Here is a 22401-nt window from a genome sequence, read left to right as displayed (position 1 = left end):
AGCAGTCCAGTGACTCCCAGGACAGCAAAAGAGTCCAAGGACTTTCCACAATTCCTGCCTGTGGGAGACATTCAACACAGCACCACACTGCTGGCCAGCTCACCCAGGACCCACCACAAACTCATTCCTCCAGAGAGCTGGGACCTTCCAGGGTGCAAAGCCCTGGCCTCTGCCCTCCTCAGCATCCCAGGCACTGCACACAGTGCAGGCAGAGGGAGGGTGGCAGCTGCTGCTCCTGTGAGACAGCCCCTAATGAACGCCTCCCTCGCTCCAAGCAAGCTCAATAACTGAGACCAGGAACCTTAAGCATCTCACTGATTAAAACAACGTGTGTGCCACACTGACGGGCCAGGAGTCACCCATTCCTGGCACCAGATTCTCCAGAGAGGAAACTCTCCAGAGACACAGCAGAAAAAATAAATTTAAACCAACCCAAAACACAAACAAAAACCAAACCAACAAACAAAGACTTCTGGGACAGATACAGGATTGGAAATCACAGTGGTCAGCATGAACAGCCGAAATTATCCTGAAATGTTCCCATCCCTTCTCATCACGTTTGCAGGAACCTCAAACACAGCACCAGGAGCTTTTATCCTAGAGTTTCTGATCCTGAACTTCACTGGCATGACAGGAAATATTAAGGAAAAAAAACTGGCAAGGAGGCATCTCCCAACTGAGGCCGTGTTTGGAGACAAAACTTATTTGATATTATTATAAGGCATGTCCAAGTTCTCAGTGTTCATCAGCTCCCAGCACAAATAAGCTCAATAATAAATCAGCATCAGGAGCAAATAACCAAAGGAGTAGGAATAAAATACTCTGAACCTCCCAGAACTGGGTCTTCTTTACAACATATGTGGGGATAGATTCAAAGTAGCTGTACCTGCTGTATGTTACTGCCACTTCCAGCAACATCAGCACAGCCAAAGCCAAGCACAATTAGACAAATCATATACTTCCAAGGGGGATCCCCAGCTTCAACACTTGCTGCTGTTATTTAAGACCCCACTTAGCTGCTATTTTTTCCAGATTACATCACTTGTTTGCTTTGTTTATTAGATTCCAAGCTGACTGTTCCCTGTGATATAACGACCCTTCTCCCAAGAGGAGGAGGCTTTGTGCCTCTGTCTCCCCTTGCTAGCAGCTTCTTTCTCCTGGGGGGGTCAACACAGCCACACAAACTCAGGAGCAGCTCCAAACAAACCTTCTCCTAATGGGCTCCACACTGTCACACAAACTCAGGAGCAGCTCCAAACAAACATGTGGAGTACAGAATTTTGGCTGCTGAGACCCCTGTGGAGGACTTCTGGCCCATGACACTCACCCTTATGGTGCTTGCTAATGAAGGACCATTTCCTGATCCAGGCCCAATTCCCATTCCTCTCTCTCTGGCAAAGGTGACCTGAGTCTGTCCATGGCTGTGCTCAGCCAAGGACTCGTGAGGGAAGTATGGCAGGCATTACCTCCATGCCATTACCTCGTCCTGTGAATCAGCTCCACAGTCATCTGGCAAGGGGAATACCCTGGAATTCAGACTTCAGTCACTTGCTGTGGTCACCAAAGAACACCTCTGTGCCACCAGTGCCATAAGCTGTGCCTTCCTGGAAGGAGCAGTGTGCTCCTCTGATCAGGAAGCTCCCTGACACAGGGAATCAGACAGGAGCAGTGCCAGAGACCTGTCCAGCTCACCCCAGAGAGATCAAGCTGGCAGACTATTTCTGAGGATAATTTATAAGAAAAATTACATTTAAGGTCCTTTAATAGCCAAAGGATACTTCAAGAGACAAAAAAAGAGTGCCAGTGGCCACCTTAGATTACCTTTGGAAGGGGAGTATGGCCTGAGCCACCTGCTTCATCCCAGAAGAAGGAAAACAGAAAGAAACAGAGCGATAACAGGAGCAGCCCGAGCAGCACCGCTCCCCACAGAAGGCACCCACCCTCTCCCCAGGGTTAATGCAGCAGCAAGCATTAGAGCCTGGCTGTGGCACTGCCTGCTCCCCCTGCCCCAGCTGCCCACACTTACTGAGCCATCCCAGGCTGGGGCTGCGTGGCACTCCCAGCTCATCGTCCAGCGTGCGCGTGGCCAGGCAGGGCACGGAGCTCTCCAGCGGGCTGCGCGCTTGTGCCGGGCAAGCGGGACACGGCGGCAGCAAGGAGCAGCGAGAGAGCAAAGAGGAAAAGTTAAAAGAAAAGAAAATTATGGCAGAAAGAAAGGCTCAAGCAGTGGTACAGGGAAGCCAGGCAGGAGAGAAGGTTTGAGCTGCACAGGGCCGTCACCAAAGCCCACTCCACTCATTTAGATCCTGACTTCTCCGCCGCAGCTCCGCCTCGCAGCGTTCGCTTGGCAGGGCTGGACACAGCTTTCCATCCCTGGTGTCTCAATTCAGGCATCTTGGAAGCAGATCTCGTGGAAGTGAGTGAGCAGCTGCAGCGCTGGTGGCACTGAGCAGTTCCAGGCTGCAGCACTATCAGTAACAACAGGTTTTTGAAAACAAACATCAGGTCATGTCCCAGGAGCCAACACTGAGCATCCTGACCCCATCTGTACACACTCAGGCACACAAATCCAGACTTGGAAATGCTCACCTCAGTCTGCAATGCTTCCAGTGACGCCAATATACACATTGATAGGGGTTTTCCAAGCATTCCTCAGACACCACCTCATTTCCAGTATTGTTCAGCTGATGCCACTGTTCAGCTATAAAGGCACCGAGGTCACAGTTGATGTGAAAAGCACTGAACTGATTACTGCTGAACCAGAGGAGCCATGACTGCCCCATCCCTGCAAGTGTCAGGGCTTGGAGTAACCTGGGCTAGTGGAAGGTGTCCCTTCCAGTGGCAGGGGGCTGGAACAAGATGTTCTTTCAGCTCCCCTCCAACCCAAACTCCTCTAGGATTCTAAAGTGGAATAAAACCTCTCTCCCCCCTGCAGCCAGGTACCCTCCTGTCTGTGCCAACAGCCTGCTGTTCCCACTCAACTGTTTCCAAACCATGCTGCCAGCACAGTGTGAACAAACAGTGCTCAGGAGGTGTTTAGGCAGCACCCACGCAGTGATGGGACCGTGCCATTATTTATGGTGGTTTAACACACACTCTTAAACACATCACAGTTTTCTACAGGCTCTGCCAGCTTGGGTTTAGCAGCATTTCATCATTTCTCACTTGCCAAAGGCTCTCACAGGTGTTAAATTATACGAAACGCTGGCAGGCACAAAGCTCTGAAAGAAAAATCTCAAAATGGAAAGCAAATGTCATCACAGAAGGCTGGTAAATGTTGGTCAGTCCTCGGGCACCTGCAGAAGGGACAGGGACCACAGATCCCATGTTACAGCATGGCAAAGCCCAAGGGGTGCCACCTGGAGAGCTGCTAGCCCACGTGTCACATACTGCTCCAGGGGTACAGGACAAGGGCTGTGCCAGGAAGGGATACAAAGAACTCTTCAAAAGCCACTCAACAAAATGAGACACACACAAAAACCTGGCAAAATCCCATCCAAAACCCCTGCAGGAGTCTCATCAAGATGTAACACAGAAATATCCTTGCTGAACACTTCATACAGCTCACCCTGCTACCAATGGAAGCAAGGAAAAGGGCTGTGTCTTCACAAGGAAACCTGGAGGGATTGCTTAGTCCAGCTTTGTACGCCCAGAATTTTGGCAATCATCTTTTTCCTACTGAACAGACAGCAAAGGAGTGCTGTGATTTATCCTCCTCCATCCATGGCACACAAGGAGCTACCCTCTTTTGCCCAATTCCTTTCCCGGAGCAAAGGGCTTCCTGACAAAACATCCTGCCAGAGCAGGTGTCAGAGCACACCTTGGCTGTGTCTCTGCCCATCTGATCACTACCTTACCTTCAAACAGAGCAGTGACAGCAATGATGGGGGCTGAGGATGACCCACCCAGGCACCACAGAGCCACCCCCATCCCCAGGGAGGGTTGGGAAAGGACAGAGATGCTCCAGGATCAGTTATGGCAGGGAGATGGGCAGAGACATCTCTCTTTCTTAGGTTCCTGAATTTCTAGAGACATCTGGGATAACTGCATGGGGCCCATTCACCTCAGAAGTCAAAAATGAGAACATTTTGGAGGCCCTAAGACTTCAGTTATTTAAGTGCTCTGAACCAAGTGAGACAGAGGCACCACAGGATTTTTTTGAGCCACAGCCCGGGGTATATTTCCAAATTTCAGACCTAGCAAACAGATCCCACCCCTGGAAGTGTTCAAGGGCAGGTCGGCCAGCTTGCAGAGGGTGTTCCTGCTGAGCCAGTCAAGCAGGGGGCATCCACACCAGCCTGTAAAGCTGTTGTGCAGAGGGCAGGCAGATGCTCAGCCCTATTGGATGGAAGTGTCACTGACACTGAGATGAAAACAAACACCTACCTGGAAAGAAACTCAAGGGGAATTTAGGAGTGCCTGGGGCCGGTGGCACAGTCATTAGGGTGATTAGCTATGCTAAGAGACAGCTGCACTCCCGTTGGCCTCATAAAATTTTTATCTGTCTAAAGGACACATGAGACACCCACTGAATCCACAGGATAACCTGATCAAATACATTCTGTAGTTACTTTTCCATTCAAGTGTAAATAATAGATAAGAGTAACGACTACTCATCAGGTATTTGCCCCGTATGTCAGTCTCACCCTCCTAAAGTCTCCATGCACTTGTACTGTCATCAACAGAGTGTGTTATACATCCTCAGAGCACATCAATATCCCAGGTGGGAGAACAGAGACAGAACAACATAGAAGGATGGCCAGACCAGGAAAGAATTCCTGGAGAATCAGTCCAACTGAGCCAGGACCTGCACAGCCCATTCAAACAAGAACAAGAATTGAATGAAATTGAAATCACTTAAAATCCAAGTAAAGAAGTCCTTTAGAGCTGAAAAACGAGCAGGGGCTGAGTGAGAATGTGAGGAATGCCCTCTGTCAGTATCACTCTTCCTGGGATAAGCTCTGCCTACGTGCAGGAAAAGGGGTTTGCAGCCAAGAACTGAGAGCATCCCCTACAAGAGGTGCCTGAAACACCTGAGCACCAGGAGCTGAAGACGTGTCTGTCTGAGGTTCAGCCTCCCACACACCAGGCTGCAGGCCAGGGTTCTGCTCCCCACAGCAAAGCTGGCCATCAGAGGCCCAGGAAGGGCCAGAGTCATGGAGGTGGTACCAGAAAGCAGATGCCTTCCATCCAAACCGTGGGGAGCACACTGTGGGAAGGCATCCAGAGAGGGCCAGGCTGGCTGGGGCTTGTAGCAATGTGCTCCAGCTGGAGTCCCTACCCATGGCTCCTCCAGCTGTAGCACTCATCTGGCCATGCTGAGGCCCTTCCCTAAAGCTGTCATTTCCTCCCAGGGCTCTCCCTAGAGCCCAGTCCCTCTCCTCTCCACTGGCCTCCTGCAGGGATGTTCCCTGAGAATGCTCCCTTGGTTCACATTACTGCACCTTGCCTCACTCCCTCTCTCACCACCTTATCAAGGCACTGGACAAGACAAGAGGCATCACCCAGAGCAAGGGACAGTCTCCACAGACACACACACACACACTCCTGCTGCAAAATCAAAGGGTGATCCAAGGAAGGAAATATTAATGAAGTGTGAGAATAGGTTAGAGGGGAATGTTAAAGGGTGAGTTTCAGAAGCCAAACACAGCAAGCTAAGAGGCCTTTGGTAGAGCAAGAAGAAAATAATTTCTTCACTTGCTTTTATTTCTGGGTATTTTAAAATGGCAACTTTTAGCCCAATTTCCAGACTGCCACAGGAGACAGTCAAGAGAACTCCAAGGCATGACAAGAGGCATAAAACTCCTCTTTTTTTTGTTACCAGGAGCAAGAAGACACCAAATCTCCCCAGGGGCAAGCACTGAGTCAGTGCCCAGGCCTCCATAGCTGTCTGCATACACACACACACACACACACATTTAGGGACACCACTACCAACATGGCACTACCTATTACGCCTTTTTTAGAGAGAACAGGACACATATTCACAACACACACCACAAAACTATTTTAGGACAAATAAAGCAGGATGGAAATCAGCTTTACCCCACTGGACAACGATTGTATGGCAATAAAATGCAAGCTAGGTGTTACTGCCAGGTCATTTTTGATTCACAGTGCCACTGGCACTGTTCCAGACACGCCATGTGCACGGAAGCTTTGTCTCTGCCCAAATGTTTCAGGTGATCAGCCTTTTAAGGTTCAGGCCCCACCACAATTTTTGGCCAATCTCTCTTTCCTATCGTTGCTCCTAAACCATCTCCTGTACGCCAGCTGTGAGAGCACCTCCCTCCTTCCTGCCTGCCCTGGATCCCAGTCCAGTGAAGGTGTGAGTGGAGCGGCGTGCCAGGGCCCAGCAGCCTGCAGAGCCCCCGCTGATGCGCCATCAGCACGGCCTCGCTGCTCCTGGGGTTAGGAAGCAGGGTCAGGGCCACGCTGTTAGTTCTGGGCAGGCGGGCAGGCTGCTGTGACAGAGAAGGCTATAGCCAGGTAGCCTCTGCATTACCATTATCGGGGTTGGAAAACATCCTACTTGCACTGGAGACGGTCTTTCCAATGTCAGCCAGCGAGCGCAGGTTGGATTTCTTGGTCTGGTGCCGGTGCTTCCTGAGCAGCGTGTAGGTGACCTTGTCCTTCAGGTCGGGTTTCAGCAGCCCCGTCTCGATCTGATTGTCAACGATCATCTCTGTGGCCACACAGGAAGGGGGAGGGAGGGGAGAGCAAAATTAACCACAGAGCTCAAACCTGCTTCCAGGGAGAGCAGAGAGAGAGAGGGCTTGGAGGCATTTTCACCCTGCCTTCTTGAAGGCTTTCTTACCATCTCAAAGCCAGCTTTTATTTGTATGAAAATCTCTTTTAGACATTCCTCTTGAAACAGCACACAAGCATTTCCATCCAGCATGAGCCACTAACACACACCTATTGCACTGAGATTCCCTTCTGCTATTTCCTATGTGCCACGGAGCTGGTTCAAAGATCCTGATCTTAGGATCAGTTCTTAGCTCAGAAATGGAATCCCCTCTGAACCTGGACTTTCTTGAAGATACTACTACTCTACTGCAAGTTCCATGATGCTCCCATAAAGCACACAGAAAATCTTCTATCAACAAGGCCTGAGATCACCTTGCAGGCCCCCAGTAAAACCTAATCTAAAGATAGGAAGAAATCCTGGAGATGAGCCACTAATTAAATCATTCACTTGCAGGACTGAAGTGATGGCAACTACAAGCGGCAGAACTTGCTCCAGTTACCACAGGATGTATTAAATGGCTTTACTTTTCATGGAGCCACCAGGAGAAAAGGCCCCCAGCGCCCTCAATGCCTGCTCACTTCCTATCAATTCCCTCCTTCCTCCTCCCTTAAGGCAGAAAGGTGGCCAGACTTATGAAGAATGTCCCCTGTGCAGTAAGTCTCGCATGAATTTGTTCCTTTGGTGACTGGAGTTCATGTGCTGTCCCCTGAGGGCAAGTGGCAGCTCATATTTGTCTGCTGGTAACTTTTATTTGTGCTAATAATAAAAGTTACGGCAAGGGGGAGGCAGGACACGCATCACATTTGCTAACTCAGTGAGTCAGAAAGTCATCCTCTACGTGCTGCTCAGCATTAAAGCCTCTTCAAATCCTCAAGGAAGCACCTAGCTCTTCCTCTCAGGTTAAGGCAGGGTGGGCATACACACGTAGGGTACCCTTAGACAACATGCCTGGCAAAAGGCTGACCTTTGCAAGGTGTTACTTTAATACAAGCTTTTCTTGCTCATGGTTTTGTTAGTGATTTTTGGAGCATTTCCTTCAGAACCAACATTCAAGTTTATCCTTCTCTATCTGGCACCTCCCTTCCCTGTTGCTGATAAAACACGACCAACAAAGAGAGTTTTTCTTTGGAGTTTTCCTTTCCTGTCTTGCTACCAGACACAAGCCAAGGGATCGTGATTAAATCGTCCTGGAAATCCAGTCCTGGATATCCCTACCTGTCTGATTAAGGGTCTGGACCAGCAAAAACACCCTGCTCAGGACAGTGTCACAGCAAGAGCAGCCACCGACGTGTAATTTAATCTCCTAGGAATTAGATTTAATTTGGGGGTTGAGGAAAGAGATTGAAGGTGACATCTCGAAGGGACTTCAAAAGAAAATTTAATGTTTGAGGGTTTAAGGTTTCAGACCATGATGAACACCAGCTTCTGAAGCAGGTTCACCTTCAGCAGAAAACTTGAGAGCTTCTTGGGGGGTTTATTTTGTTCAAACTTTGCAAAGCTGTGCATTTGGATACACAGACACAAAAGCAAAGATACATATCAACATAAGCACTTGCAAAACTAAGTTCAAAACTCTGTATTTAACACCAGAAACAGCTGTAATTCCAAGTCTTACGAGCCAGTGTATGGGAGAATTCCATGCCAGGATAATTTTGACCTTACTTCCTGAGATGATCATTCAAAGCACTGATTTTTGGCAGAGGAAGTACTTAATTTTGCTCTTTTAGATCTCCTCGTGTAATGGCTCTTAAACTCAGCCTTTTGGTTAAATATCCCTCCACTGGATGGCTCACTTGGAAAATTTATTTTCTCTAAGTTCTCACACACCATGGGCAACATGATCTGGCTCTCAGCATGTCACCCAGTGTCACCTCGGGTCACAGCTGATTTGACCATACAAAACCTGCCCTCCCACTCTGCAGAGCAGAGCACCAGCTGGTGCTGGGGGTGCTCTCCCCTCTCCTTTGCTGGGGGCTCCTAAACACAGCCCCACTGCCCTCAGTGGGCAGCTGAACACCTCAGCCAAGAGCAGCTCCTGGTCTGAGTTGTTCTGCATGAACAGTACCTGATGGGTGTCTCTGCCCCCAGACACGTGGCCCTCTCACATCACCTTTTCCACAGTGAACACAAATTAAATTGATGTCTTTTACTCTTCTTCCTGCACTGAGAAGAACCCTTTTCATCTATCAGTTATCTTTTTCCAGGTACTTCCTAGTTTTTCCCTCTTATTCCTTGTTCTTTCAATTTTTTCCTCTCTTTTCTTGGAGAAGCAGCACTTTTTCATTAAAACCCCCCATAAAGCCATACCAGAGCTAATAAAAATTTCTGGGGAAGTGGTGAGACAAAGAGCCAGGACAGGTGTACTTACCCACCACCTGAGGGAGGGAAGAGGCCTCCATGTCCAGCAGGATGGAGCCCTTCTCTATGCACGTCCTCAGCTCGAAGAGGCTGTGCAGGGACAAGGTGGCCACGTGCGGTTTGCTCCAGCGCTCCCCACCTTGCTCCACCTTCTCCTCAAACTTGATCCACCTGCAGCAGGGCAGAGCAATGACATGGGGGTTAAGGCTGTTGCCTCCTTGCAGGGAAATAAATCATGAGAATGCCTTCACCACCTGGGCACTTCTGGTTTAATGGTTGGACTCTATGAATGATTCTGTGATTCAAAATCAGGCAATAAAATATGGAATCAGCCACTGCCAACATGGAGGCAGCATGGAATACTGCTCTCCCATGTCCACAGGCTGACAAAGGGGGAAAGAGAGGAGCCAGGCATGTCTGAGGGTCTCTTTAAGAACAAATGAGCGGCCAAAGGAGAAGGCACAAATTAAGGAGCTCATTCTTTCCCTCCAGCTGCTGTTTAATGATTTAACCAAGCAGGTCTGAAAAACCCAGAAAACTTATCTCTAATGGAAGGTGAGAGCAAAGGGTAAATCCTGGTTGTGCAAAACACTCCTTACACCCCTAAAACTGCATCCCAAGAGCAGGGAAGCAGGAGGCTCCCTGTCTCTGGCATGCAGCCCAGCCCCAGTTCCCCCTGCAGCCTTGACCCTGCCCTTGGCCCCGCTGCGCCCAGCCCGGAGTGTGCAGGGATGGGCAGTGGGGATGGAGCACAGGGCTCCTGTGGGGCTGGGGGATCTCAGCTGGCCCCACCTTCTTCCTCACCACAGCACCCAGCAGCAGCTCTGCTGTAAACTGGGGCTGCTGGATAAGGTGGCTCAGTATGCTCTAATGGCAAAGCAGAAATGCTTTTTAATCCCACCTTGAGACACCATTTTAATATATGTGGAAAATGAAAATTCCATTGATTAATATAAAGGGATTATTAAAAAAAAAAACCCCACACATAAGGTAAGGAAGCTCAAAATTTTGTTCAAAGGAATATTATTAACAGCAAGTGAAATTATCTTTAATCCTGAAAAATGTATTACTTGAGGATTAATCAATTATGCTTCACAATTGCAATAATCTCTTTCTGAGATTTTGTTTTTTTAAAGCTGCTTTTTAACTCAAGATAAAAGACTGATTTTCATCTCCAATTAATAAGGTCCTTTTAGTTCACAAAAACTGTTTCCTAGGACACCTGAGGGACCTGGGTGGATGCAAATCTGTGCACTTCAGGGGCTTTGTGTGGAGTCAGATTTACCCTGTAACAGCAGGAAGGCTGCAAATTACCAGTCTTTGTCCTTCCAGGGAAAGTGATTACTCCCAACTATCAATATTTGCTTTTTGTTTACTTTTCTCACTACAACCCACAACCCCAACACAATACACCAAACATTAACTTGCAAACCTGGGTGAACAAATGCCTGCTGGATTCACACCACCAGACAGTGGTGTGGGCTGGGAGGGACCTCACAGCTCACCTAGTTCCAAACTGCTGCCGTGGGCAGGGGCACCTTCACTAAGCAGCCTGCACCACCATGGGAATGCCTGCATTCCAGAGGTGGTCACAGGATCCTGAGTGAAGCAGAAAAAGGAGAAGCCCTGCAGCAGCTGGAGGGCCCCAGCCTGTCGTGAGGAGCAGGGAAGTATCTTTGGGACCAAGACATGTCCACCATAATACAGGGACTGTCACTCTATAAGGCAGGAAGATGGCAGGAAGGTGATGGATTAGAGAGAAAAGGAATGACAGTGCTGGACTGTGGGATGTTGGATAAGGGATTTTTGAACTTCTCCTATGATCTTTTCTGTTCTGCAAGCTGTGCCAGGAATTACATTTTTATCCTTCACCCTTTTACACCTGATAATATCACCACAGCTTTCACGGGGCTGCTGGGAGTGAGGTGCAGCAGGCAGAAGGAATGTGTAGGTGTCAGAACAGAACAGGAGGGAGATGAGGAAGGTCATCTGATTGTTTGCTCTCTCACATTAGAGTGCAGCCTTTAGCCCTGCACCAGCGTGCAGGCAGTGCTGCTCTCCCCAGCTGGGAGCTGAGCAGTTCCACACTGGGGCCAGGGGAAGCATCAACCCCATGTAACAGCTTTATCATTTATCACCTATAACACCCAGAAGGTCTCTTCTGTCCTCTCCTCTCTCCTCCACCCACACAGCACTGCACTTTTTTCTGTGTTCAGTACCTGCTCATGCAACTTCCCAGCTGTGGGGGAGCTGTTCTGCAGCAGCAGATGTGAAACAACCCCAAAACAGCTGGCAGACCCTGTGCCCACTGAAGCACAGCACTAGCCAGCCCTGGATGCACTGGGAGATGCTCAGGAGCTCTCAGGAGGTTCTGTGGTGCAAGATTATGTAAATTCAGGAATGTACTGAAAAATCCTGAACAATCAGACACTTTGTAAGATCACTATCCACAAAGGCAGGAGGTCGGGCCAATTTAGGAATTTAACAGCACTTGAACAGGGTGCTTTGTTATATTCTGTGTCATTTATACAAAGATCACAGATCCATTCAGGTTGGCAAAGTCCTCTATGATCATCCCATCCAAACATGAATCCAGCAAAGCCAAGGCCACCACCAAGCCATGTGCCTAAGCACCACATCTACACATTTGTTAAATCCCACCAGAGATGGGGACTCCACCCCTACCCTGGGCAGACAGCACTATGGGTGAAGAAAGTTTTCCTACTATCCAACCTAAACCTCCCCTGGCACACCTTGAGGCTGTTTCCTCTTGTCCTGTGGTTTGCTACTTGGGATGAGAACCCTGCAGAGAATCCCACACATAGCTCAATGCAGCACTCCTACCAAAGATGTGTAAAACACCTAAATCAGGAAGTGCTGAATGCATGGTAAGAGGAAAGAACAGCAATAAAGAGAGAAAAAGGATGAGCAACAAGTCAGAAGTTAGAGAGTAAAAGGTGAAAAGTCATTAACTAAGTTCCCCAAGCGACTGAGAAGCAAAAATAAAGTAAAGGGGTAGGTGGTGCAGCAGCTCATTAAATCACAGGTAAAGAAGATTAAGGTGACCAAACAGGAGCTAACTTTGAACACAGACAGTGCCCTTAAGAGGGGGAGGTGGGGAAAGAGCTTAGCCCAGCCACCATGAAGGAAAAAGAAAAGCCCCAGGCTCAGTGAGGGCAATCAGGAACAGGTCAGTGGTGTTCAGATATAAACTACATGCAACTTGCAGCAGCTAGACCTCAAAAACATCCCAGCTTTTTGTCATGGCTTTTTTGGCCAAACTAACAGCAGCATCAAAGAACCCAACTAAGGAACTCAAAGCAAGCAACCCCATCCAGCATTTAACATGCACTTTGAAGAATTTCTTCACAAGAAAATACCTTTAAGCTTTTTTTCCCATTTAAAATGAATTCCATCAGTAACTCACAGGGATAGGGACAGCCTGTCCCTGTGAGTGGGACCAGGCTCAAAAGCCACTTTGGGGCAATAGCACTGAAGTGGTTTTGACTCAGCCAAATTGGAATTGGCAACTTCTGCCAATTCCGGCCGAGACATGTCCCCCTTTGCAAAGCACTACTGAGCCCGTACTTTTCTCTCCACAGGCAAACTATTGCAATCCATCTGGCACTCTTGTTTCCCTAGTTTTTCTTTTGGGCTATCTAAACAAACCCTAAAATTCTCTCATTTACCAAAGAATGGCAATTTGAACTACACGGGCTCCTTTCTGCGGCTTCCCCAGGCGATCCTGCAGCACGGGTATTCCCCAGCGGACGCTAAAACAGGAATCTCCCGTGGAAAGCACTGCTGGCTGCCCTTCCCTTTGGAAGTAAAGGAAAACCAACCCACCTTGCAGTCTCCTTCCACTCCATCTCCTGTCCATCGACAGCCAGGAGCTCGTCCAGCTCGGTGAAGAGCTGCGGGGGCGCGGGGCTGTCATCTTCCTCTCCGAGGATGAAGCGGATGCGCTCGGCGGCGGGGGAGACTGCAGAGGTGAAAATACTGCGGTTAACGGCCTGCGAGATGACCAGGGACGTGCGGCTCCTCTCCTTGCCCTGCTCCCCCAGGCCATTCAGCTGCTTCTCCACGCTGCCTCTGCCATCTGACATCCTCGGCGCTGCGGACGCGGGCCGGGAGCGAGGGTGCCTCTATCTCCCTTCTCTCCCCTTCCTTGCCTCTCACTGAACTTCTTACAAGTTCAAGCTGGGAGTAAAGTTCAGGAAAACTCGTCTCTTCCTACAGACCTTAACTGTGTTACAGCAATTTGCAGTCCTTGTGAAAAAAAAGCTCTATGGAGCTCAGAACCAATGTGCTCTGCGGCGCTGCCCGAGGACCTGCCGCTCTCTGAGCAGCCCGGATCCTTCACCCCCTTTTTTATATGACCTAAAACCAGTTCCAGCCAAACCAATTGGGGGCTTGCTGGCACAGCATCCCACTGCTGGCTTTCCCCTCCCTCTCTGCCAGCCAGGTTTGGGCTGCCATTGGCCTGCAAGGCAGGCTGGAACCTCCCCAGCCCACCACTGGAAAACACAGGAATACTTAACAGAAGGGTTGTCTCCTCTATACATGAAGAATGCAACCCAATGCATTTAGTCAGGCACCAATGCACTGAAAAAAAACAACCAGTCCCAGTTGGAAAAGACTGCCTGTTGAGGCAAAAGAGCTCCGTTCAACACATGGAGCAAGCAAAGCCTGCTTGCATTATAAGCTCGAGAAAAAGGACAGAAACCCTTTCCTGGTTAAGGACTCAAAATTCAAACCTGAGAACATCACTGTCCCCGTCATCCCAAGGCCCGAGGGCATCTCCTAAAGGCAAGTGGAGCCCACACCACCAGAGTCACCTTGCTGGAGGGCTCCCTGGGGTCTACAGCCTTTTTCTCAGCATATCACCTTAACACAAAGGTGTGACCATGTGAAATTTTAAGACAGACATCCTTTCTGCTGGATGTTTATCAGCATTAGAGATACACAGCAGACTATGAACTTTGAACAGTTCTGCTAAAAACTCCTTTCTTTTCAAAAGATCAGCTGGTTGTCTCTTGCAAAATAATTAATTACATCAGGTGTCCAACCACATTGATTTTTCCAGGGTAAACAGACTCTCAATTTGCAATGGGAAAAACGAAACCAGTAAAAAAACACGCCCTTTACTCCTTTTTCTTTTCCTTAAATAAACTTTGATAGCTTTCTTGCTAAATTACTCAGAGTGATGATGCTTCAGTGATATAGATTTCCTTTTGACTCAAGTATATTTGTAATCATAAATGCCCTTGGAATCTCCTGGGAGCCAAGGACCTTGCCCCGCTGCTACAGCAGCCTCGCCATCACGAGGCCTTCAGCTTCCTGCAGGCTTCAGGAGAGCTGGGGACAGACTTCTGACAAGGGTCTGGAGTGACAGGACAAGGGAGAATGGCTTCCCACTGACACAGGGCAGGGTTACATTGGATATCAGGAAGAAATTCTTCTTGTGAGGGTGGTGAGGCCCTGGCACAGGTTGCCCAGAGAAGCTGTGGCTGCCCCATCCCTGGAAGTGTCCAAGGCCAGGTTGAATGGGGCTTGGGGCAACCTGGGATAGTGCAAGGTGTCGCTGCTCATGGCAGGGGGCTGGAGATGCCAGACTATCCATCTTTATCATGCATGTTCCATCATCCTCTGCCTTTACTTGCACTAATGAATCTCAATAAACTTTTATATTCAAATGGAATTCAAATATCACAGCCAGAAAACAAATAAAATACATGTCCATCTTACTGCTTCAAAAAGCAAGGTGAACCAGAGAAGTGACTGCTGCTTGGAAGAGGCTCTAAGAGAAGGGCCTGCAGAGCTTCTTGAGCTGCTGAAGGCATCCACTGGAGCCAATGGGAAAAGTCTCTCTTGAGTCACTCTGAAGTGGTTTCACTACATGAAGCATTACCCTGACTCTCCCAGCCATAACATGATCACTCCACAATATTTTGCACACTGAACCTGGGCGCCCATCGTCCGCCACCCCCTCTCTGTCACCTGCCTCCTCTCGTGTGGCTGATTTCCCATTATCCGCACTTAGGGCCAGTGATAAAGCTCACAGTCCCATTAGGGCTCTTGCTGGGTCACAGGTCCCGATGGTGGCCTGGCCACATGTTCCTGATTGCCATTTTGTGGGTTAATGGGCCGTTTATGGGCTGTTTATGCACTCTCTTTAGCAAGGAGAACACATTTCCATCCCCATCTCCAGGTGAACACCGTGTGCTCAGCGTGGGCAGCCGGCTGAGCCCCGGGCTCAGGGTCTGGGGAGTCATTAACCCGGGGGGTGACCCCTCAGCCCCCTGCCTGCCTGACCTCTGGGCACCACCGGGCCAGCCTGGCCCAGCCTTGGCCACCACCTTCGCTTCCAGCTCGGGAGCTGCTCAAGCCAGCACCGCTGACACCAGGAGTGCTCGGGCTGCTCAATGCTGCTTTCCTTGCTCTCTTCTTCAAGGGAACAACCTGATGGTCAGCAGACATTTGCAGCACAGAAAAGGCTAATCCACCAATTTAGATGGCTGGGGTTATATTTTTCCCCTGAATGGGAGAGGAATTAACACATTAATTGCAGAGGGTTGAATGTTCCTACACAATACGGATACAGAGGCAATACCATCCATGGGGGATGTCTCTTACTTGCCTCTCTTCCCTTTCCTGTTCCATTCAGTCTGTGAGGCAGCTTATAAAATGGTAACTTGCACAAGAGCAAACACATCAGCAGTTTCTCCAAGTTCAGCTCAGGCCAGTTCTGAGCACAATGTATACCCTCGGGTTCCCAAAGGCAAAAATCCATCTCCATCAAGAGAGAGGAATCTCAGGGAGTTCAGAAATAGGGAGAGACACGTTCTAGCACAACAACCTCAAATGGGCCATGCCTGAGCTTCCCAGCCCTGCTGCCACCCAGCAATGGCTTTGGTGGCAGCCATCCCTCACTGCCTGGTGCAATGGCACAGCCTCACATGGAAATGCCAGGGGGCTTGGTGGCACTGGCCCCTATCCTAGGGTCACCTCCTGCTTCTGTGCCGAGGGCCTGGCTGGTGGTGGCTGGAAGGCAGTTTCAGCCTGGCTCTCTGGGGGCACAGCGCTGCCTCAGGATGGAGGATGGGGGTATCTGTGTTGATGCACAGGTTAAACAGCCTGTTCTCCACTCAGCCAACAAGCTTTTCCTCCTGCTTCTTCAGCTGGCTGTTATCAGGGGCACTTCTGAAGACCCTGGGGACCTGCACCTCAGCCAACTGCTTCCTCCATCCGAGCCCTAAGGGACCATCAGACACAAAGTTCTCTGTTACTTCTAAGAGCGTTGGCAGCTACAGAAATCCCTTAGAGACCCAGTGCAATTCCCTCCCCAGAGCCTGTGGAAGCAGTATCAAGGAAAGCCGTTTGTCAAATGTGCTTTCCAGGCAGGCTTATTAAAATAGGACATGATGACACTCTCATTCCCTTCTGGGGCTGCCCTCCCTCTGCCAAAGCCCAGGTCAGACCCATCCACAGTCAGAGCAGTGACACACTTGTGCAGACACCTGCAACAGATTTAAACTCGTTTCCTCTCCAGTTCAGCTGACTTCCCTTCCAAAATTCTCCATCGCCAAAACCAATTTTAATTGGGTGTCACTGTCAATACAAGACACCAGCTAAAGGCATGTGGGGAGGCTTTGGTGGCCCACAGTCCCACCAGCTTCCTTTAAAGAAAAACCTAAATGGAAATACACTAAAAACCAGAGAGGAGGAAACAATCACCCAGGACATCCAACACACTGGGCCAAGGCCACAGGGTAAGACAAGAGAAGCTCTCCTGTTTTATCAGCAATAGTGTCCAGCACTTGTGGAGCACACAGACCCTCCATGCTATTCCTGCACTTTTACAGATAAGAACTGCTATTTCCTTTATGGAAGGGAGAGCAATCACTTCAGGTAACACCAGTTTCTGGAGAACAGCCCAGGTGAGAACTGATTTCCTGATTCCCCAAGTGCTCCACCAAGCACAAGCACCCCTGGGCACCACCAAAGAAGCTGAGTGCACATGGACTTACACGGGACACCTGCTTCTGGAAAGACTGCTCCGAGATTTTGGGAACAGAGCTCCAAGCCTGCACCTTGGCCTTTCCCAGGGTGCCAGAGAACCAGCCCTGGGTGATCTGCTCCCCAGCTAATCACTCTAAGCAAGCGTGAGAATTTCTCCCTGCTTGTTTTGCGTCTTTGCCTACGAACGATCACTTTGTGACCCCGCGCCGGGGCAGGCTGGCTGTGAGGCAGATTAGACTTTCCACAGGCAGCACTTGGCAGGAGGGAACGCTCCTCACAGCACCTGGATCCCACCCCAGGCCACTTCTTGCACAACTGTGGGGTGCAGAGAATGCTATTCGAGGTGCTTGATCTATCTTGGAGCAAATCTACCCTATCCTTTCGGTGTCCCTTCCCAGACATAATGAACAGCACTGACAGCCTCTGGAATAATCCATTTTTTGCTGGACTTTTGGACTGCATGAGAGTACATGTTTTGCTGTAAATTCCTCTGCAGCATGTGGCATATATTAAGTGTTTGATCTGCAAAAAATCTTCGGTATTGGACAAATTCTTATTAATACTGTGTTCTCTCAGGTGCCAGAAGAACAGCAGCATTTACATAATGCCTTGCTGGGCATTCTCAGCTCCCTTGGTCTTTGGTGCTGTGCCTACAGACACTTTGCTAAATCATTCCTTGGAGATGCAGGGAGAGAAGAAGGACCCTTCATCCAAAAATGTTTCACATCAACTCATCTACAGATGCAATGTGGTCAATCAGTCTGGGAAACTTCTAAACAAACCCAGCACTATCTCATGAAAATTTGGTGAGCCTTACCATAAAAGTCAACTCCTATAAAAGAAAACAGCCTGCCAATTCCATCCACATGGCTGTGATGGAGAGACCACCACATGCTATATCCCAAGTCCCATGATGAGCTTTTTCCAGCACTGTTCCACTCGAGGGAGACTCTGCCTTCCAAGACTGTTTTTCCCAGCTGCAGCCAAACCCAGTAATATCTACACAACCTGCCAGAAGCACAGGCAGCTGCAGAATCCCAAGGAAATGGGAACAGACAGCCTCCCACAGACACACAATGAGCCAGTTGAGCCAAACTAAGCATTTCACCTATTAACAATGTGATTGAGGCTCTGCCTGCTCACATCAATGCCAGGCTCCCCTGATACCAAGGGTGCTGAATTGGGCATACACAGGGACCATACCCTGTGGGTATGCCACAGCTAGATGCTAATTGACAGTGACTGGCACCCAAACTGACAGAAAAACAGGAAATTTGGCTTTCTACACCACATTTTAAAATTTTCTAGGTTTTCCAAGTGCCATTCTCAACTGCATTAAAGGAAGCAATGCCTGTGACACTTACTTTCACAAACCACCTACTACACAGTGACAAACCACACTGGTTATAAACCCTGCTATAAACCACACCACAAGCAATTCATTGCAAAATATGGATAACAAAGGTATTTTTGGACCAGTCCTGGAGGTCAGCCATCGTACTTCCAGCTGTGTCAAACTGCTACAGCAGCACATTTTAAAGGAGCTATTCCCAAGCAGTTGCCAAGACTTTAATAAAGAAAGAGCAGCACCTAGGGAAAGCCTGGCCTTCTCCAGAGCTCTGGAACATCTCCTGCTGTCACACAGACACAGGATGCTGTCTGGCATCACACCTCCATTGGATCTGAGCAACAGTGAAGTCCCCAGTGAAGCAGCAGAGCAGCAGCTGCCACATAGAACTGAGTTCAAAAATCACTCCCTAATTGTCATCATTTTCCTTCTTTGGCTTTTCTTGGTTTCCCTTTTTCAAGCAGTGTGGCTTTCACAGTCTCGTTCCTGGAGAGACTGGTGCTGTCCACCTCTCTGGGATCCTGCTGGGTCCTGTTCTGGCACCTTAAACACTGCAAGCACACCGTGATCACACACAGCTCCTCCCACACCTCCATCAGTATCACTGCACCATGTGGCCACAAAACAACTGCTCATCATAAGCACAAGGGAGAACTCCTGCTCCTCTGGTGAACCAAAAAAAAAAATCCTTTTCTTCTCCAGCACTGAAACGTTGCTCCCCAAAGATGGTTTTAAAGCAGGCTTGATGTGCTGCAGTCCCTGTAAGCACCATCGTTTCCTGGCATCAGCCACGAGCCCTCCTGCCAAACTCCAACTCACTCTACCCTGTCTCATTTACCTCTTTTAGGTAACAGGGAGGGTACAGGGACACTTCTAAGGACACAGCCATAACAACTCTGGGCTCTTCTCTTGGGTTTAAGCTTCCTCACAGCGACAAGAGGAACTTCCTCTCTGTTCCCCAGCCAGCCCTCTGGCTGCAATAGCCAATTTTCTGCCTATTAAGCTCTTCTCACAAGCAGGGTTTCATCACTGCCTATTTGTCCCGTCCAATCAATCTCCACAGCAGCCCTGACTGTTTCAGCACTTCTGGAAGGCTCCTTCAGCAGGGGCTCAGCAGGACAGAGCCCACTCACAGAGGGAGGACCCTACACACGTGGGTGAGGGTTTTCTGTAGTTATTCCCAGTTTCTGTGCACGCCGAGCCCTTCTCCCCGTGTCTCCGGCTGCAGTGGAGCCCACCTCCGTTGCCAGGCAGTTTTTCAAGGAGTACTGAATGTTTCTGGCATCCACACTTTTTGCTTTCAGCTCTTTTCATTCTGTCCCCTCTGTTTTCCGTGTTGCCAAACACCTCATCCATTCTGGGCACAGAGGGAGCTGTGCTTTATTATTCCTCACCATCCCTGCAGAAACTAACTGGTGCACGAGAGCTAAAGGCATGGCCTGGGGGGCTCTGCAGGTTGTTATTCCTTCCTCATCACCTGTCCTACTTCAAACTTCACACAGAAAAGGGAAGCCATGACGTAAATACGTATTTTATAGAACCCCAGACTGGTTTAGGTTGGAAGGGACTTAAAGATCATCTTGTTCCAACCCTCTGCCACAGGCAGGGACACCTTCCACTTAGCCCAGGTTGCTCCAAGCCCCATTTAACCTGGCCTTGGACTCTGCCAGGGATAGGGCAGCCACAGCTTCTGTGGGAACCTGAGCCAGGGCCTCACTGCCCTAACAGGCAAGAATTTCTTCCTGATATCCCATCTAACACTGCCCTGTGTCAGTGGGGAGGCATCCCCACCTTGTCCTACACTAAAAGCACTATCACAGAACCACAGAACTGTAGGACACCAGGTTGGACAGACCTCAAGGATCATCTGCTCCAACCAGCTCAGAAGCCAGGGCTCAGGAGGCCACTTTGCCTTGACTGGCAGCAGGAGGAAGGTGCCAACCTCCTCTGAGATGCTTTCAAAGAGGCTCCTCTATTTTTCCACCACCTTTTGAACAGCTCTGCTCAGTGACAAACTGCCCTTTTGGCTCAGAACTGCTCACAGCCCCTTATCTAAAAAGCTGCAAAGCCAGCCTGAGGATGCAGACAATGCCTCCATTGACCAGGATTTGGCCTGACAGGGTGCTTACAAAACCAGCTGGTTTCACACCTGGCTGCTGGTTTTCCTCCCATTTCCCTGCTGCTGCAAAGCAAGCTCCATGGGGTGGAAGCCCTCCTAGAGACCTGCCTTTACTCTGTATGTTAAATCCTGATCAACACCACTTCCCTGCCTGGCATCCCTGGCAATGGTAGCACCATCCCCATGGAACTGTCCCCACCAGTTAGCGGCGTGGCAAAGCAAAACTCTGCCTGGGTAAATCACCTCTCTGAAGGCATTTTCTTTTTCTCTCTGGGTCGAGTCAAGGGAACTCAGAAAAGGGCTCTTGCAGTGGCATTTGGGAGCAGAAAGGCCCTATTGAGACAAAGCCACAATGAGCAGTTTCGGGCCTGCCTTTAAAAATTAACCACCATTAACTCCGGGCTCGGCAGGGCTCCAGGCTGCCAGCAGCACACTCCTTCCAAGCAGCTTCCCAGAAACTCCCAATTCAGCTCCTTCTCAAAAGCCTGCTGACATTTGGGCAGCTCCTGCTCTGCACTGGTTTCCCCTTGCAACAGCAAGTGAAGTTCAAGCTTCTGCCTCCTTTTAACTCTGAGCTTCACAGACTCACCCCCACCTCCTACACAAGCACCAAACCTCCAGGGAACATGACTGGGGTGGAAAAAACCAGTGGATTTGCTGGGGTCTCATCCATGCTCAAAGGTAGCTTTACAGCTTTAAGCAAATTTCTGTAATTCAATCAAGGAAACATAAGTATAAAATATTTCCACTTTCAGGAAAGGAACATGACCAGGATCCACACTAGTAAAACTGTGCACAAGAAAAATAAAAGACCATTATCCAATGGATTTATCCAGGAAAATTAAGCATGGGTTGGCTTTCAGTAAGTGAATGCACTGTAACCAAGATCAATATACTCCAGAAAAGGCAACTGCCAAAAGTGAAGGAGGAGGAAAGCAAGTTCAAACAAACCCAACTTGTTTTTTCACTGAAAAAATGAGAAATCTGGTATCTAGAGACACATTTGGTGACTCCTTATGGAATGTAACACGAGCCACGCAGAGAGATACTTTTACCAAAACAACAAAGAGGCTCTAAAGCACAAATACACAGAATAAGGAGGCAAAGGCACACTTCACTGCACCATTTAGGAACATCTGGGTCTGACACAAGCCCAGGTCAAAGGAAAACTACCAGAAATGAAAGATTCCACCAAACAGTGGAGGATAAGTGCGTGAAGCATACAAGGAAAATGAATTATTTAAGACCATTAGCAGCAGGAGCTTGAGAAGCAGTGGGTGACCTGGACCACCTCGGAGTGAGACAGCCAATTAAGGGGATTAAAAACTGTGCAGAAAAGCAAAGCAGCCTCTTGGTGTGAAACTGCAGCACACAGGTGGGCGCACAGGCACTCAGCCTCTCCCAAAGGGTAACGGGGGAGCAGGCAGGTGTCTGCAGAACAAAGAAGAGAGGATGGAAGTGAACCCAAGGGCAGTGAGTGGCCAGGCTCTCTGTGCTCACACCTCACCAGAGCCTGTCCAGAGCCAAGGTTTTAGTCAGGTCTGGAATGTTTCAAGGAGCCTGAATCTGAAGAAAACAATCATCAATCCCCAGAATTACCTGGCACTGCTATCCAATGGGATACCATCTACCATATTTCTACCATTTCTTTCTAGACTTCAGGTTGTGCCCTTTGAAGGTTTTCCTTGCAGTTTCCAAAGGTGCACAAGGTTACTATGCCTTTATTTTTCTTACACAACTAAAAGCACAAGGAATCTAAACTGCCTCAGCCTGCTGGGACTTACCCAGACCGGGAGGGCTGCA

The 22401-nt window shown here is 49.2% G+C and overlaps 1 protein-coding gene across 3 annotated transcripts in view; it reads right to left on the bottom strand.

Moving 5' to 3' along the window:
- SLC4A4 (solute carrier family 4 member 4) overlaps positions 1-22401 on the bottom strand; it is a 140374-nt gene that overhangs the window by 40621 nt on the left and 77352 nt on the right. For 2 of the 3 annotated variants that reach the window (XM_059843563.1, XM_059843565.1), the window contains exons 4-6: positions 12956-13091; positions 9120-9280; positions 6506-6685 (exon numbers count right to left, since the gene is read on the bottom strand). In XM_059843563.1, the coding sequence (XP_059699546.1) occupies positions 6506-6685; positions 9120-9280; positions 12956-13091 (477 nt within the window). The remainder of the gene's footprint in view (positions 1-6505; positions 6686-9119; positions 9281-12955; positions 13092-22401) is intronic. The other variant, XM_059843564.1, reaches the window with a different exon arrangement.

This window comes from Haemorhous mexicanus, chromosome 4 (assembly GCF_027477595.1).
Source record: "Haemorhous mexicanus isolate bHaeMex1 chromosome 4, bHaeMex1.pri, whole genome shotgun sequence".
Classification (NCBI taxonomy): domain Eukaryota; kingdom Metazoa; phylum Chordata; class Aves; order Passeriformes; family Fringillidae; genus Haemorhous; species Haemorhous mexicanus.
The sequence above is the reverse complement of the archived record's forward strand: the minus strand, read 5'-3'. Positions and strand labels throughout refer to the sequence as shown.